Genomic DNA, 18,702 nt, shown 5'->3' on the forward strand with positions numbered 1-18,702 from the left:
CCCAGACAGGGTAGTTGAGGGAGAGTACCCCTCAAAGACCTGAGTACTAGAGAGGGTCGGGGACATCTGGAATGAATTCGCGGACCCAAGCATTCTTCAAGTCAAGGTGGCAAAGATTTATTACGCTTTTCAATGGGCAAGAATTCTTAGGGAACGTGCAACCTTACAGGGCTGCAGGTAAAGTTTTTATAGGAGATTTTGGGATGAAACATGTGCCAAATATGTCAATTAGGTGTTTTGGGGTGGGATTAAGGGGTGGTCAGTTCTTAAAGGAACATGAACTTTTTGTATCAACTGCACAGGTATCTTACCCAGAGTTCACTGGGAAATAGCCTGGTGGGGGGGGGGGCTACCTGGAGGTGTAGTTTTTGGTGTGAAATGTCACTAAGTCAACTAACAATGAGGGCTGATTGGAAATATCCAGGCTGCTTCCATCAATGTCTTGTTAGATTGTCTGTTAGATAAGATGAATGTAAGGGAGTATACATATGTCTGGGTCTAGCATGTACATGGTAGGCCAATGAGTAGTAAATATCTTTATGCCCCAGTACACAGCCAGTTCAGCACATACATAGGGAGTCCAAACTAATAAATTTCATAGGTACAGCTGGCTGCAGTATCAGGAGAAGAGAGAAGTATTTTGCTAGGGCATGCTGCCCTTGAACTGGAGAGGAACTGCCTGAGACAATATTTTGAGGCTAGGGAGAGATGTGCTTTTGGAACTGGGGTCCAAGCACAGGCACCCAAGCAGAGGCTAAGGAGAAATATTAGAATTAGGGTCCAAGCGCAGGCACCCAAGCACCCAATCAGTATCACAATTAGAATCACACAAGACCTAGTGTTGGCGACATTAAAAGATCGCAGGTCTGGGAACACTATATGGCAAAGAGCAAAGGAATTGGGCCTCCAGCTGAAAATCTCATACCCAGCAAAGCAAAGCATAATTCTGAATTAAAAAAATAGACATTCGATCAATTGTCAGACTTCCAGGATTCTGTTAAAAAAAAAACAACCAAAACCCTGAACTCAATAGAAGAGTCAAGAGAAATATAAGGTACATTACAATGACCAATTACAGTTCACCTTTTATGCATGGAAAATGTAAAACCTATATCTAATATTGCTACTAGCAATTAGTTAGCTTATAAGAAAGATTGGGGTAGACCAGAGTATGATAGTCTTCAAAAAGTAAAACCATTCAAGAACAAAGTAATTATCTTACACAAATGAGGTGCAAGAAGAAAAACCTATACAGAGGAATTATACGGGGGAAGGGGGCTGTTAGTTCTGGAAACCCACTTTCATCAGGAATGGGTTTAAGAAGGGAAAATACATATACATCTAGAAGAGTATAAGTCTTCTAAAATTAGAAAGAAATAAAACTCTAAGGGATAGGATAAAGGAGGGATCTTTAGAGGGAAGGATGAGGTGACAGGTTAAAAGGGAGATATAGAAGGGTCTTTAGATTTAGGGGAATGGGAAGTTAAAGGAGAGATTGCTGGAGGGGGTAGGTTAAGTAATAGGAGGGCAAGATAGCAGATAAGAGATAGGAAAAGAGATATGTACAAACATAAAAACAAGATTAGGAGTAGAATCTCTTAGGGAAAGTATGTTTAATTGCAACCTTGAGGTGGCAGGTAGGGGGAAGAAAGGGGGCAAAAAGAACAAAGTAAAAAGTACACAGCAGAGAACAAAAGAAAACCTTCAAGGAAGCAAAGATGCACAGTTTTCAACATAATGCACAGTATTTTATACATAGGCTTTCTTGAAATAAGTAATTGCTATATATTCTGAATCCTTTCCTATGTTCTGCTGTGCACATGACATGTTTTTTCTTTTCTTATTTTATATTTAAGTTTAATATTCAAGCTTATAATGTTTTTCTTTTCTTACATATGTAAGTTTTAGCGTTTATCTAAAATATTTTTTAAAAAGAGATTTGAAAAAAAGAGATGTTGCAAAAGTGGAATCTACTGGCTTTGGCAACATATTGAATATGGGGGGCGAGGGATAGGCGAGGGGGGCGAGGTTCAGAGATAGTGAGAAATCTAGGATGACTCCTGGGCTGTGAGCTGAGGAACTGAGAGGATGATGTTGTCTTTTACAGTAATAGGGAAGGTACAAGGTGGGATGAGGTTAAGGGAATAATGAGGTTAAGGGGATAATGAATTCCATTTTAGATATATTGTGTTTAAGATGTCTACTGGATATCCAGTTTGAGATATCTGAAAGCCAGTTGGAGATGTGAGATTGGAGGGCAGCACAGAGTTTGGGGCAAGAAAAGTATATTTGAGAATCATCAGCATAGAGATGGTAATTAAATCTACGAGAGCTGATGAAATCACAAAGTGGAGTAATATAGATAGAGAAGAGCAAAGGGCCCAGGATCAAACCCTGAGGGAAATCTACAGTTGAAAGGTTGATCTGGAAGAGGATCCAGCCAAGGAGATAGAAGAGCAGTCAGATAGGTAGGGGAAGAGCTAGGAGGGAGGGAGTGCTGTCCCAACCACCTAGAGAGGAGAGGGTTATCAACAATGTCAACAGTACAGACAGTTCAAGGAGAATGAGGACTGAGAAAAGGTCATTGGGTGAGGGAGGGAGAGAATTTGGAACTCAAACTAAAAAAAATGTGAAAAGGTGATTTTAAAGAAGCATTACAAACTAAAACGGAAAAAGAAAAGGTCATTGGATTTGGAAATGAGAGATCATTGGTAACTTTGGAGAGAGCATTTTCAGTGGAATGATAAAGTGGGAAGCCAGATTACCTGCCTCCTTCCTCCTTCATGAAAGATAGTGGAGATTTAATAGGCAAACCGTATCGCAACATTTAGCTTGCTTCTTGCTTAGGTACAATATGGTGGCCTCAAGTCCACATGGCCTCCTTTTCTGTTACTTTATGGAATTTAATTATGATTGTAACAGTTCAGACTCTTAGGAAAATTCCTAACATTTACCCAAAGGTTTAGGTCCCTGACCTAATCTAAATTTTGTTTATTTCTAGCTAATGCCTGACTTCCTCTATTCCTTTTTTCTCAAGAGAAAAAAAGTTTCGAGAAATGCAACGTAAGTCTTTATGACTAACCATGGGTTTCTATATGAGACGAAACCAGAATAAAAGAAACATCTTAGATAAAAAGAATAGAGTACATAATAGTACCTATTATTATAACTTTTCCTCAACCCTTGAATGGGAGATTACAACTGGCTGATACCTCTGGGCTACCTGGTAGCCCATCATGTCTTCTATCTCTGCCAAAGTTTAGCTCCACTCCCCTTCTCTGTCTCTCTCTTTCTCTGTCTGTCTCTCTCTCCACCCGTCCACCCCATCATACATCTCTCATACCTTTCAGATGTCATTTCTCATAGGTCCCAGTGCTGCGAGATGGGGAGGGGAAGAGGGGCAATGCTGAGGATTCCACAATGGCTGCATCTGCTGGGGAACTCAGCTAGTAGTCCTAGCTCCTACTTCTCTGTTTTTCCTCCCACAGACTGTGTTCCCCCTTTTGAAAACTCTTGGACATGACTCAAATCTACCTCCCAGATCTACCATCAAAATTATCCAAATCTCTGTCTGAACTAAAAGGGATGTGCTCTGAACTACAAATCCCTATGTGGGATTTTTTCAAATAAATTCTTTTTGGCCAAATCATTAGGGAGAAAGAGGGATGAACAAGAGTTCTAAACTCTTATCCTGGGGAAACTCTATTTAGCATAAAACAGCTACAATGAATGAACACAGTTCTTAATGGAAACAATTAATTGCATAATTTAGACAATGCTTGCTGAAGGTCAAATTAAAATGGTTTTCTACCATTCCCATATCCCCGCCAGCACTTCACAGGAATCAGGTTGAGCCAGATCACCTTTTATTTTTTTCGTACTAGTAGACTGTTTCCAGCATTAATCATTTTACAACACAATGCTTTTTTTTTTCCAAATTTTTTCTAGCAGGAATCGCTTAACAATTTTGATGAAAGCTAAACTAAGACAAATGATCTTTAGTGATAAGGAAACTTTTATTGCCCCGAATTTTTCCAAATGCTTTTCCGAACACTGTATTTAATTCCTACTTCCCAGGCAGATGTCCATTTTGGAATGATTTGATCTAACTCTTATTTTAAAACACATTTTAAGAAACAGTTATATGATATATGAGGTATACTACAAGCAAGGCTTTATTTATTATGAAACAATAAAAATTATAATTAAGAAAACAAGTTATTTCCAATGACTTGTGCACTTGCTGGCTCTACAAAAACAGTTAACAGTAGATAGTGAGCTATATCACAGGAAGATGAGAGGCACTTGGAGATTCTCTTTCCTCAGTCATCTTCACCACAGATCTTCAGGAGGGCAATCTCATAGTCCCCAGAAGTATCCGACTACAAGGACAAAGCGGGGCCAGGTGGGATGTGAAACAAAGACAATATATTTAATAAAAGAGGATTTTTCAAACCAAAAGCAAAAGACTCAATCTTTGGGAAAAGGTATGATTCTTCATGGTATAAGGGTGACTGTTTTTTTTTCTTTTCTTTTTTTGTTATCAACAGCAACAAAGTGTTTATTAGGTGATTGTGTGTGTGTGTGTGTGTGTGTGTGTGTGCATGTGCACACTCCAGCACTAGGCACTGGGATTATAAAAACAAAAATGAAACAAATCCCGGACCTCAAGAAGCTTATGTTGATGGCATCAATCAGAATCCTGTATCTAAGGGAGACTGTTTGGAAAATGCATTAACAGGGACCAATTTAATAAACTATGGACATAATTCTGCCTTCTGAACCCTCTGTTATGAGTATTCTATAACCAGAGACTATTTATTATAATTGATGTTAATTACTTCAAATGTTCATATATTGCATGTGTATAATAGCTTCTTGGGCTACATAGATAATATATTCAATCTTTCTAAAAATAATGTTAACAATACAATTCTGTAAAATTGAGGACAAAATACTGTGGTGGGGAAAAAAAGACAAGAAAAAAAAGATGGAAAAAAAGCCAAGTACTCAGGAGACTTGGCTACTCATGGCAGCTCAGATCTTTCCATTCCTAGTGGTGTGCCTGGTACAGGTTATTTTACTTCTCTGAATCTATTTCCTCATCTATATTACACAAAGATTGAATTATATGATGTCTAATGTCCCTTCTGAAACTGACAGTCAATGTACTATTATAATTCTTTGGCCATTCTTAGTTTTAATATAGAATTGATAGTCTTTAAAATATGGGGAGGAACCCTTTATGAAGACGGGAGACAGACCATGGATGTTGAGCACTTCAGAGCTGATGTGTTGGTTAGTTTTAGTGACTTGTTTTTTTTCTCCCCTCTTTTTTATTCTTTGTTATAAGGCATGATAAGAGAGCAGAGTGGAACACCTTTTGAGATGACAGTGATGAAAAAATAAAAGATACTAATCTTTTTAATTGGAGAGAGAAATGGGAATGAACTAGTCCCCACAGCATCTTCTATAAGCAAATTTCTGAGTCTCTTTCTTCTAAAATCATCCCAAAACATTCTGGTTCCAAAATGATATTAGATTTGTTATAATGCAAGGTTTTATCTGGGAAAAACCTCATCTTGGTTTGTCTTGAAGTCCTCTGTGATTTTTATTTTATTGTAGGTTAAACCAATGGGTGAAAATCTTATTTGACAAGTTGTATAATTGCAATGCTTCCAACAGAAAGGAGAAAAGTGGAGAAATTCGGTAGAAATGGGGCAAGGACAGAGATGTCATAAAATCATTAACATGTGTAATTGGATTAGAATGACTCCTCATGGTAGTGCACAGGTTTGCTTTGGGCAGATTCATTATTCATTTCAGGTTGTTCTTCATTGCCTTTTATTATCATTTCCTTTTTCTACATGGTAAAGTTTCTCTTGAATTAGAAGCAGCTGAGCAATTTTTCAGTGCCTTGTAAAGGATTTCAGTGAAAAAAAAGCCAATACTGGTCCTTTTGCATCAGGGTGCTAAGGAGGAAATAAAACATTACGCATTTGTTTTCTTCCCCAATGCCTTATGCCATCATTTATTCTTAGAAAAACACTCAATACTGGAAAAAAACCAATGTGTTGTTGAAAGCATGCTAGGCATGAGCAAAACTTAGAATCAACCAATCAGTCAATCAGCATTTATTAAGCACCTACTATGTGCTGAGCACTGTTCTAGATGTTGCAAATACAAAGACAAAAAACAAAAAAGTCTGCCTTTAGGTTACTTGCATTTTATCTAGGGAAACAACATGTATACATATATAAGGGAGGCACTGAGGCAAAGTGAAGAGTGAGCTGGATTAGGAGTTTGAGGACTTGGGTTTGAATGCTCACCTTTGCAGAAGCTATTCCCCCATGCCTAGAATCATTCCATCCTCACTTCCTTCTTTCAGAATCCCTAGCATCTTTCAGGGATCATTTCAGGTGGCACCTCCTCCTTGAAGGCCCCTGGTTAGCATCCTGATCCTCATATACCTACACCCACTAATACCTTCTGCCTTCTAAAATGTTGTTTCTAAAATGACATATATGTTGTATCCCCCAAGTAGAATTTAAGCTTCCTGTGGTGGACTAGTTCATTTTTGTCTTGTATACTGAGGATACACCTTTCACAAAGTAGGTACTTACACATGTTCTTCAGTTGTTTTTCAGTCATGTCTGACTCTCCATGATCCCATTTGGGGTTTTCTTGCCAAAGATACTGGGGTGGTTTGCCATTTCCTTCTCTAGCTCATTTTACAGATGAGGAAACTGAGGCAAACAGGGGTAAGTGACTTGCCCAGGGACATACAGCTAGTAAGTGTCTGAGGCCAGATTTGAACTCAGGAAGATAAGTCTTCTTGACTCCAGGCCTGGCACTCTATCCACTGTGCTACCTAGGGGCTCACTTGCACATAACACGAGCTTAACGAATATTTGTTGAATTTAATTGACTTGACTTGAATTAGGAAGTACACGAGAGCAAATCTACTTAAATATTTCTTTGCTTAGCACAGTGCCTGGTACATAGTAGATGTTTAATGAATGTTTATGAATTGATTGCTCCCTAAGAATACTGCAGGATGCACAGGATCATTATTGTAAGTATCATGATGATGATGACGATGATGATGATAGCGACAACAGTGATTATAACAATCATAAGAGCTCTAACATATAGTGCCTTAAGGTTTGTGAAGGACTGTGCATATATTGCATCGAATTGTACATACAGTGTAATAGTATAAAGTGTAAGAGAATGGACCAACTCTGTTTTGGCTCCAGAACAACTTGGAAGTTCCCCTTTATATAGAACCCTGATATCATCACTCTGGGCTCTCACTGATTCTCCTCTGCTCCAGAGGGACCCTTTCCACTAAGTAAAGGTCTCCCTTAGTTGGAGCTCCAGTTCAGAAACTGGAACTTTACTACTGAAAGCTCAGAGACCATAAGTTCACACACTAATATGGGGAACAAAATCTAAGTTTCTTCTTCGCAGGATTCAGAGAGGTTTAAAAAAAAGAGGCAAGGAGAATTTCTTTATTAAAAAAATAAAAAGTTTTGGTGAAGAACCAGGAAAATAATACAACATAAATAGAAAAAAAAAAACAACTAAACCCAGATTAAACACTTAGTAATTTTAATAATTAATAAAATGAAAATGCACCTCCCTATTTCCTTTGCAGGAATAAGGAATATTGCATATACTGTCAGACTCAGGTGATTAGTTGAATTGGGTTTTTTTCTCTCTCAGTCTTTTTTACTCTTTGTTATCAGGAAGAACTCTCTAAAGGAAGGGCAGATTTGGAATTGAAAAATGTTGAAAAAAAAATTTAAATCCATATATTTTCAAACGTTGTCAAAATCTCACCTTAATGGCTGAATAGAGGGAGCACCCGTATCGCTTCTTGTACTCTACTCGAATATCCAAAAGGTCAATTTCTGATCTGGAAACCATTATTCGATTGAGAGTCAATTCATCAGTGCCAGCGCCCTGTCAGCAAATATAGATGTGAATATTGCTGAACAGAAGACCAACATGTATGCTCATCTATCTGGAGAAGAAATAAATTTGCTAAAGATACTGAATCACCAGGATACCTAACTTCCATGGAACAAGCATGAACTCTGGAGGGAGACAATCTGGGTTCAGATCCTTCCTCTGATGTTCTCCTCAAGGTCTCCATATTAAGAGGACTCAGAAGATCAGCCATCTCTTTATTTCCAACCAGCTGTGAGCCTTGGATTGGACTCCACCTCATTATATCTCCCTCCCCGCCCCCACCTGCTTTACTTTTTAGTTTTCTTTTGTGTGCTGTCCTCCATTAGACTACAAGCTTTTTGAGGGCAGGGACTATCTTTCTTTTCCTTACTTGTATCCCCAGTGCTTAGCACAATGCTTGACACATAGTAGGTTCTTAATTATTGTTTATTGTATTTGTATTGTAATCAATAAAATGACTTGTATAACCTTCTTACCAAACCACTTCAACTCCCTGGGACTCAGTTTCCTCCTCTATTAAATTGAGTGGGTCTGACTAGATGGACTCCTGAGACCCTTCAAACTGAGGCTCCTACAGCATTTCTGGCAGAGCTCACATTTCTCATTACAGTTTGCTGAGCAAGAAGCAGCAGGGAACAATGGGCCAAGTCAGAAAGTGGGTAGATGAAAGGAAAATAAACCTTTCATCCTCACTATATTTGAAGTGTATCATTTCTTAGGACTTTAATTTTTGCATTTATAGCAATTGATGTAAACACACATATGTGTGTATATACAGACACACACACACACACACACACACACACACACACAGAGGAATTGGGTATAATGACTCCCCCTCCCATTTCTACCTAGTTAACAGATGCTAACGAGTTAACTATGGGAAAGACAACTTAATTCAAACATGAAATAAATGTAAAATCCTGTCAATGGAATTCCACAGTTGTACTGCTACTATTTCTCCCTCCTTCTCTTCTCTCCTCTTTTCAGGAAGCCAAACACAGGATTAAATTAGAGACCAACCTTCAAAGCCTTATGCAGTCTTTCAGCTAAAAAGGCAGGTGTGTTCTTCACGCAATTAACTGTTTTAAAAAAGCAAAATAAGGTTCAATTTGTAAACAAGCTTAATCTACAATAACGCTTTCCGAAGACTTTTAGGAGCCAACCTGTATACAACTAGGAAAGGTCTATGCTCGAAGCCACTCCCAAAATCTACCTAGACCCATTTATGTGGACCCTCATCAGCCACACAGACCAGGAGCATTTGGTAAATGCTATTTACCAAAGTCAGTCCAATGTCCTTGGGTCGTTTATTATGAAAGACATGGACTCAGTGTTCTTTATTATGCCAAGGCATCAGTCACCTGGGTTTGCCTTGATTATACTCCCAAAGGTGTCATAGTTTTCCATTAAAGCAATCTTCTTGGGATAAACAGCTAAAAGGTGTACATCCAAATAGCTCACTGGGCAAGATATGATCTAGCAATTGAATTTAAAACCATACTTTCCACTAGCAACATTATTTTAAATGATACAATTTGTATTTATAAAGAGGATACAATAATTAGTTTAGCTCTGGAACTAGTCATCTGAAAAATACCATAGTCTCCATCTCTTCATCTTATATGCAGCAGAGACAACTATGAAAAATAAAATGGGCAAAAATAAGAAGAAATGAATTCCCCCTGAATAACAATGAAATCATAAGTAACATCAAATCCTGCTAGAAATAAATCCATTATTTATTACAAGACATTTTTACTCTTGAAATATTAAAAATCTGATCTGCTGAGCACTGAATAGATTTTGTAGTTAATGAATTCTGAGGAGCAGTTCAGGATCAGGAAGCATAATTCTCCTATAATTACATGAAGAAAGTAAATATGCTGGGAGAAAAGTAAGACTTATTTTGATTTTTACAAGAGATGTAAAGAAAAGATTGGGAGAAAAGAACTAAGAATTCCAATGTGGATAGGGGAAGGGCAAGGTAACTATGAAATGGCATAAAGTAGTACGACTTAATGGGTCCCTCAAACTTATCTTGAGCAAAACTTGCAAGAAATTGCCAAAAAAAAAACCTACTTAAAAAAAGAATACTGTATTTGGAGTCAGAGGACTTTGAATTCTAATTGTGCCTTCTGCCCCTTATTTGCCTTTGTGACCTTGGGCAAATCCCTTACCCTCTCATTAAGTCTGTTTTCTCCTCTCTAAAATTCATCTGTAAGTCTGTAGTACCAAGTAACAACCATATTGACAATTTTCTAGAATAAAGACTAATAGGTAAATTAAACAAAAAAAAAATTAAATCCGCTAAAATTTGTGAGGATGTAGGTCCACGGATCATCATCAGACACTTCATGTGACAAATAAGGAAAGTCACAGATGTAGGAAGGGATAAATCAGGATTCAAACCCAGATCTCCTGAAACTTAATCCACTCTTAGGTTTTAAAATATATGTGTCTTCCCTACCCTTTCAGATATAGTATTTAGCATAAAGAGACCCAATGTTCCATGAATCTTACTAAGAGAGCATAAGCCAGTGTCTACAACAGAAACAGTTCTGTCTTAAAATGAAATATCATCCAGCCTTTATTGGTTACCAGTTTGTTCTTGTTTCAAAGGTATATTTCTTTGCCTTTGTGGTTAGATGGCTATATTCTCCCCTTGGAGTCATTTGTCTTGTAGAACAGAGAAATCCTACATTTGTTACAGTTAATCACTGGAGTGTCTCCATTAGACATAAGTCAGGGAACGCAGCTCACATGATTAGACAATCTCAAAAGTGACTTTCTGGATTTCACAAAACTGATGGGGTGAAGCTACTTGGGTTTTAAATCAGTCATTCTAAGGTCTGTTTCTCTTGTCCAACAAAATGACAAACACCACAGACCCAGGATAAGTATGCAAACTGTCTCCTTCATCCAAGGCAATTTGGGATAATGGTTAAATTCCTTCTTCACTCAGACACTCAGTGTCCCTATCTGTCACACGAGGGGTTGGACTCAATTATGAGTCAATGTTCCTTCTCAGCTCCAAGTCCAAGGTCCCAAGTCATAACAAATTTTAGTGGCCTTAATTTTTTTCACAAATCTTATAAGTTTTGCTCAAGATAAATCTGAGGTACCCAGTTAAGTCAAACTACTCAATGACATTTCATACTTACCTCGCCCTTTGCCTATCCACATTTGAATTCTTGGCTCTTTCTTCCCCATCTTTTCCTTAAAATTAAGACATTCTTAAGAATGTTTGTTTTCCCAGAATTCATCAGCATTTCACCCTAGTTCTTTTAATCTTACTGCTTAGCAACGATAAGCTGAGAAACAAATAGCTAACTGTGGCAAGAATTAAGAAAAAAAGAAAAAAATTCACAAATAGTGGCCTGATAGAAGGCCTGGATTTGTAGCCTGAGGTACTTGATTCAGATCCAGACCTTACTGTCTACTACTTGTGTTACCCTGGAGAGATTATTTCACCCCTCTTGGCCTTGGTTTCTTCAGCCATAAATGAAGAGACTGACCTAGTACAGTGACTGACACAAAATAAGCATTGAATAAATTCTTCTCTCCTCCTTTTCTCCTTTCCTTCCTTCCTTCCTCCCTTATTTCTTTCTTCCTATTTCCCTCCTTTCCTTCCTCCCTTTTTTCTTGCTTTCCTTTCTTTCTTCCTCTTTCCCTCCTTTCCTTCTTCCCTGCCTCCTTCCTTCCTCCCTCCCTTCCTTCCTTCTTTTCTTCTTCCCTTCTTTCTCTGTTTCTTCCTCTCTCTCTTCCTTCCTCCTTCCTCTCTCCCTCCCTCCCTTCCTTCTTGCCATCTTTCCCACGTACCTACCAACGGAGGAACAGAAGGAAAAGAGAGAAGAAATAATCCCAGATCTTAAGACACTTACAATCTAAAACAAAGGTCCTTAAACTAAAATCTGTACATTTATTTTAAAAAGCATTTTAATAACTGCATTTATTTTATTTTATTGTAAATTTATGGAATAAAACAAGCCATAACATAGTACAATAAAAAAGATGATTGCATATGAAACTGCAAATCTACTTTGTACAATTTGTACAATTTCAAATATATCACTGCATTTCAGTATAATTTGTTTCTTTTGTAATCCTATATATTTTACTTTGTGCATTTAAAAACATTTTTTCAGAGAAGAGGTCCATGGGCTTCCCCAGATTGGCAAAGGGGTTCCTGACACAAACTAGCTTACTACCCCCCACTCTTAAGGGAGAGATAAGACAAAATAAACAGCTTTTAAAGATAATTTTAAAATAAGTACAAAGGAGCGGGGCAAATGCCAAGAGCTTACCTATAGCCAACAGTAAATCTTCAAAATGACCTGACAGCTCTCCCTTAATGCTGTCCTCAATGTCCTTTTGGCTGATATTTCTGTATTCTTCAAATGCTAAAAAATAACCAAATTACTAAATAAATAAGCAAAGGCAGGTGCACAGTAACCAGTCATCACGAAGGTTAGCTGGAAAACTACAAGTCATTACCATTATTAGTCTCATCAGCACCAGACAAAGTGCAACAGCAGCCAACTGCCACAACTGCTTCCTAAGCCATCAGCATCTACAATCATTTAACATTTTCTTTCCGGAAAAGATCAGGAGGCAAAATTCTAACGACATTTTTTCAAGGAGAAAACTTTCCTAAGGCTATTTACTAAGATTAGCTGGAAAGGTTAAAGAAAAGTACAATGAGTATATTTGACTTCATGTTGTTTTAAAGTGTAGCACGTTAACAGGAGATGTTATGTACACAGTGAGAGAGGAAGGGGGAAAGGATTTATATAGATAGATAATATCCACTCTGCACCACTAGGTGGCGCCACAGTGCATAGAGTGCCAGGCATGGAGTCAGGAAGACTCATCTTCCTGAGTTCAAATCTAGCTTCGGACACTTGTTGTGTGACCTTGGGTAAGTCGCTTAACCCTTTCTGCCTCAGTTTTCTCATCTGTAAAATGAGCAGAAGGAAATGGCAAACCATTGCAGCATCTCTGCCAAGAAAATCCAAAATGGAGTCATGAAGAGTCAGGCACAACGGAAACAAGTGAACAAATATGAAGAAGACCAATGAAGGTATCAGAGCCACAACTGGAACCAAGCTAACCCTCTATCCAAGTGGGGTCACAAAGAGTCAGAAGTGACTGAAACGACTGCATGACACCAACAAAAACCAACGCTGTGCCAGGTTATAAATGCTTTTACACATATTACCTCATTTGAGCCTTACAACAACTCTGGGAGGTAGGTACTAATATTATACTCATTTTGCAGATGGGGAAACTGAGGCAGACAGAGGTGAAGTTACTTGCCCATGGTCATACAGCTAATAAATTTCTGAAGCTGGATTTGAATTCAGGTCTTCCTGAGTCCAGGTCTAGCTGTTTACTGCACCCCAGCCACCTCGCTATAAAGTAAAGACATTCAAAATTGGGTAGAATTCTTCATGTTAAGTAGCGATTCTCTCAACCAGCACATAATGGAAACTTTCCCCTTACAAAGCAAAGGGGAATGGGGAAGGGACTAAGCATTTATAATGAGCCAACCCCAAGATGGTGCAGATAAGAATTAGGCCATCCTCCCCAACTAGAACTCTATAACAATGGGACCCCCAAACCATACCCCTCAAGCACTCCTGTGGGTCCACGTTTCCAAAGTGCTCCAGACTCATCTGCAGTTACATGACTTTATGTGCCCCTCTCCTTCCTTCTTCCACCCCATTCCATGAGCCATCCCCATACCACCTGGTTCTGCACTCCCTGTGCCTTATTAAAGTGGGATTGATGCATTATCCCCTTCTTTTGCTGGTGAGTATCCAAAGAACTGAGCTTGTTCACTCTGACCCAACATGCAACTTTTTTGTGGTCCCCCCCTTCCTTAAGGCATAAGCTGGATTCCTGGGCTGGAACTTAATTTGTCAGCAGTCACACCTATTGTGAACAGGTTTGCCACTGTGAACTCACTGGTAGAAAGTAAGGGCCGACAATGGAACCCTGCACCCCGCCAGGTAGGAACCTCTCCTCACGGTTGGATTTAACATATTTCATAAGGTATAGTCTTCACAAAAGTCCTTCTTAGAAGCATCTCAGTGGCTTGGAACTGACCATTGGTTCTTAAAGGCTCTGTTAAGGGAACATAAGCTGTGGTAAGCCCTACCAACTAGAAAGGCTTTAAGTATGGTCCCAGTAAAGAACAGTCTGCTGTCCACGCACCTCTCTACCTAAACAAAGTGAAGCTTTTCGCCAGCAGTTTGGCCAATAGACAATGGACTCCATCCATCTATCAAGTATTCATTAAGTACCAATTCTGTGCCAAACACTGTGATAGGTGCTTAGGATACAAAAAGGATGAGTGTCCCTACTCAAAAAGTCCCTACTCAAAAGGAGCTTATAGTCCAATGGAGGAGACAAGAAGTTCATACAAAATATACACAGAACAAATTTAAAGTGAATATATTTACACATATGCATATAAATTCCATTTCTCATCCTCATGGCTACTCCCCCAAACCTACCTACCTCAACCCAACCCCATCCCCTGCCAGTGCCTGACTCCAGATCTGCCTACCCCTTCTACAGAGCCTTCTGGTGTGTTTGCTCTATAAAGTCAAAACTTCCTATCATCTTCTGGTCCTCACTGAGACCTGGTTCCCTCCTAATAACACTGCTTCTCTTGCTATTCTTTCCAGAACTAGTTCTATATTCTCTCATAACTCTTGACTCACTGCTCAGAGTAGAAGAGTCAGAACACTTCTTCCTCCTGGGGAAATATTCCTTGATCTGTTGCCACTTACAGACTCTATCTAGCACCTTCACTAGACAAACCCTTCTCCTCTCAGCATCACAACATCCAAATTCACCATCCAACATAGATATTGGTGTCTGTTAGCTATCAACCCTCAGGGCATTCCTCTTCCTTCTTCAATAACTCCAGTACTGACACAGTCTCTGTTTTCATCTTCTTTTTGCCCTCATACTTAAGCTATTTCAACTTACATAATGATACGCCTGCAAATATTTTAACTTCCCAGTTCCTCAACTTACTTAATTCCCTGGATTTACTCTTCCACTCTACTCAGTTACACATGAAATGGTCATACCCTTAATCTTGCCATCACCCACAATTATTCCACTTCCAGATTCTTTTTTCAGATCATAATCTTTTGTTAGCTTAGTTGCAAGAGGTATAAAATCTTACCTAAGCAACACAGTCCCTGAAAATTAAAATGGAGCAAATAGATGTTAACGAATCCACGAGACAAGAAGAAATATTACAGCAAAGTCAAAAAATCCTCTGAAAGAAACCCCCAAATGAAAACATCCAGGAACATCATAGTCAAAACCCAGAGCTTCCAGGTCAAAGGAAAAATGCTGCAAACAACTGGAAAAAAAGGTACAATTATTGAGGAACCATAGCCAGGATCCCATAAGATTTAGCAACTACTACTACAAAGGAATGGAGAGCATGGAATATTATATTTCAAAAGACAAGATATAGGCAACCAATCAAGAAAGACTTTTCTAGAATAAGTGTAATCACACAAGGGGAAAAAAATGAAACTTCATTCCCCTCCTAGCCCTTTTCCTAACTTTCTGGACCTCGAACTCATGCCCTATTTTACTGCTGGCTCAACCTGGAACTTCCCTTAGTACCTGGGGCTTCCTTGTCCTACAACAGCCTACAACTCCTACAACCTGAAAACACTGGAATATCTCTCCACAAAGCCTGCCCCGCTGCTCTCACTGGTGAATTTTTTTTCTGGAGACTCCATTTTGTGGATTGGCTCAAGATGGCTTACCTTCATTTCTCTCTCAGCCCTATTCCTCACTTTCTAGACTTCAAAACCATGCTGCCATGCTGCATACCCTCTCCCCACTCTCAGCTTTTCAGTTTACTTTTGTGCACACATTAGAATGTTAGCCCCTTGAGGGCAGGAACTGTCTTTTTACTTCTGCTTGTATCGCAATACTTAGCACAGTGCCAGGCACACAGTAAGTGCTTAATAAATTATTTTGTCCTTCCTTCCTTTTCCCCTCCCTCCCTACCTCCTTCTTTCTCTTATTTTCTGTCTTCCTTCATTCCATAAAATAGAAGACTTCTAAGCATTCCTGATGAAAAGACCAAAGCTGAATAGAAACCGCAACACAAACACAGTAGTCAAGAGAAACATAAAAAGATACGACTCAGCAACTGAAAGGGATTCTACAAGGATGAAGTGTTTGCATTCTAAAAGGGAAAATGATACCAGTTTTCCCCTGCAACCCTAATATTATCAGGGGTCATAGATGGCGTTTAATAAGGCAGAGGGCCTGAGAGTGGTTTTGTTGTGTTCTGATGATCATAAAAGAAGAAATGAAAGGAAGGAGGAAAAGAATTCACCTAGGAAGAAAGAAACGACTCTCTCATGTAATCAGGGTGTGGAAAGTAGAAGAGTATATAAATAAGATGGAAGGAAGTGGGCATCGCTTGAGCTTCACTTTCATGTAAACTGGTCAAAAGAGTGTACAACACAGGTACACACAGAGTTTGGTGTAGAAATATCTCCAACACACAGTTGAACTTTCAGTTAAAACTGAGAGACCTTTTTCAGATTAATTACTATTTAGTCATACCCCCACTTCCATCTTGTAACTACCAGAAAAGATTAAAGATTGACATATTTTAAAGCTATATTATAACATCATTAAAATCTATTGACAACTTCTGACTCCCAGGATGTGATGAAAACAAGGATGGGCTGGCTCTGGGGGAATCCTTTCCCTATTACATTTGAACCCTTTCCTCCTCTATATCCAAACAGTCCACACTAAAAAAGCTGCCCTCTTCCTCCAGCCTCTCCTACAACTAGTTGTACATCATCACTTAAACTATAACCTGCCAGTCTTTCAGACAAGTGGGGTCCTCTTATCTTGGGTTATGGCTCCAATTTTCTATCTTGCTTCCCAAAAAAAGTAGCGAATAAAAATACAAGAGACCCTTGACTCTGGATGTCAAAAGCAAGATCCACTTGGGTCAAAACATTCAAATATGATCTAAGATGAACCGATCACATACTTAGTCTCAGTTGAGGAAAGCTCCTTAAACACAGGATCTCAGTAAATTTGTCTTCATCGGTGCCCCACTTCTTCTCACCAGCATCATAAAGAATCTATTGCAAGAAGGAGATAATCACTTCAGTGCTACAATGCATATGCCAAAATGTGTTGCTTTTTTAAAAATTATTTGTTTCTAAAGGATGTGAGGATTGGAAAAAAGGTAGGTGTTACCTTATTTATTTATTTATTTACTTACTTTATGGAATAAAACAAGCATTTCCATAACATAGTATTATAAAAAAATGATGACTGCATGTGAAACTGCAAATCTATTACATACAACTTGCTATTCCTTTTAAATATATAATAAAGTTATCACGGAAATTTCTTTTTTTTCTTCCCTCCCCTCTCTTGCCTTAGAGATGGCTACCATTAGACACAAGTAGGTGTATATATATATATATATGTAAAATTATTCTATATATACTTCTATTTATCAGTTCTTTCTCTAGATGCAGATAGCATCTTTCTTCATATGCCCCTTATAGGTAATTTGGGTATTTATAATAGTCAAAATGACTTATTTGCTGCTCAAAGTCATCTTAAAAACGATATTGCTGTTAGTATATACATTGCTGTCTTGGTTCTGCTCATTTCATTCTTCATTATTTAGTGCAAGTCTTTCCATGTTTTTCTAAGATTACTGAGCTCATCATTTCTTATTCCATCACAATCATAAAAGATTGCTCAGCTTAACTACTTAAGTTTTTTCCAACTTCAGAGCAACAATTTTTCTTTTTCTTTTACTAGCCACAACTTATAATTATTTGGAGTTAGGACTTTTGCATGTTGGGGATCTGTGAGAAAATATATCACAAGCCAACGGAAGTAAGGGGAGCCAAGACGGACAGTGGGAAGCTCATGCTGGACACACTATATTCTCCGGGGTGCTTTCCTTTAGAGGAAGAGAAACCAAATCTAGCACTAACTAATGAAGGTGCCTCCCCTTTGTCACCACAAAGACAGAAATAGAAAAGATGTTAAGCGACTGAAGGGAGGAATCAGTATCTGTATCATTTCTCCTTTCTGTGACTGTTTCTAACCTGGGCATCCTTTTTTGCAAGATTTTCATCCACTTTCAGACCTTCATCTCGTCTGCCCTATAACAATAACAAAGGAAAATAGAGACATTCATTAAAGTAGAGAAAGCCCTAAGACATCTCTATCCATGATACAACTATTACATAGAGCATGTGGTTATAAACACACTTTCTCCCAACCAGTAAGAGACCTCAGAAGGTCTCTCTAGTGCCACATCTACCCAGCACACAATTAACTGGATGTTTGGCTGGTATCCTCCATGTCCTGGTAGTAATTAAAGTCAGTTTGGATTATTTGAAATTCACCTTGTGACCTTTCATCATATATGAACAATTCTGGTAAAGGTCCATTGAAGCAGAATAGTCTTGCTTCAATTACTCAGAAAACAGTGTCAAAATGACACATTCAAAAGTGAATAGCTCCTAAATGATTTTGGTCCTGTTTGTAACAACAGGCATTTACTTGTATGCATGCCAGGCTGATGATTTGCATGTTAGATGCTTTTCTTCCGTCCTGTTCTTAAGTCTTCTAAGACTGAGGTTAGTTTGACTTCAGGTAATTTTTATTTTGGCATGCCCTCTG

At 38.5% G+C, this 18,702-nt stretch overlaps 1 protein-coding gene across 2 annotated transcripts in view; it reads right to left on the reverse strand.

The window, feature by feature from the left end:
* Positions 1 to 3,849: 3,849 nt before the first annotated feature.
* The window catches only part of ANXA3 (annexin A3), a 46,817-nt gene continuing 31,964 nt past the window's right edge, over positions 3,850 to 18,702 (reverse strand). The window contains exons 8-13 of one of the 2 annotated variants that reach the window (XM_036765358.1): positions 18,123 to 18,179; positions 17,039 to 17,132; positions 12,285 to 12,380; positions 9,001 to 9,059; positions 7,846 to 7,968; positions 3,850 to 4,382 (exon numbers count right to left, since the gene is read on the reverse strand). In XM_036765358.1, the coding sequence (XP_036621253.1) occupies positions 4,323 to 4,382; positions 7,846 to 7,968; positions 9,001 to 9,059; positions 12,285 to 12,380; positions 17,039 to 17,132; positions 18,123 to 18,179 (489 nt within the window). In that variant the 3' untranslated portion in view covers positions 3,850 to 4,322. Of the gene's footprint in view, positions 4,383 to 4,702; positions 5,973 to 7,845; positions 7,969 to 9,000; positions 9,060 to 12,284; positions 12,381 to 17,038; positions 17,133 to 18,122; positions 18,180 to 18,702 lie in introns of those variants that run through there. The other variant, XM_036765357.1, reaches the window with a different exon arrangement.

The sequence above is a fragment of the Trichosurus vulpecula genome, chromosome 6 (genome assembly GCF_011100635.1).
Source record: "Trichosurus vulpecula isolate mTriVul1 chromosome 6, mTriVul1.pri, whole genome shotgun sequence".
NCBI classification, from domain to species: Eukaryota; Metazoa; Chordata; class Mammalia; order Diprotodontia; family Phalangeridae; genus Trichosurus; species Trichosurus vulpecula.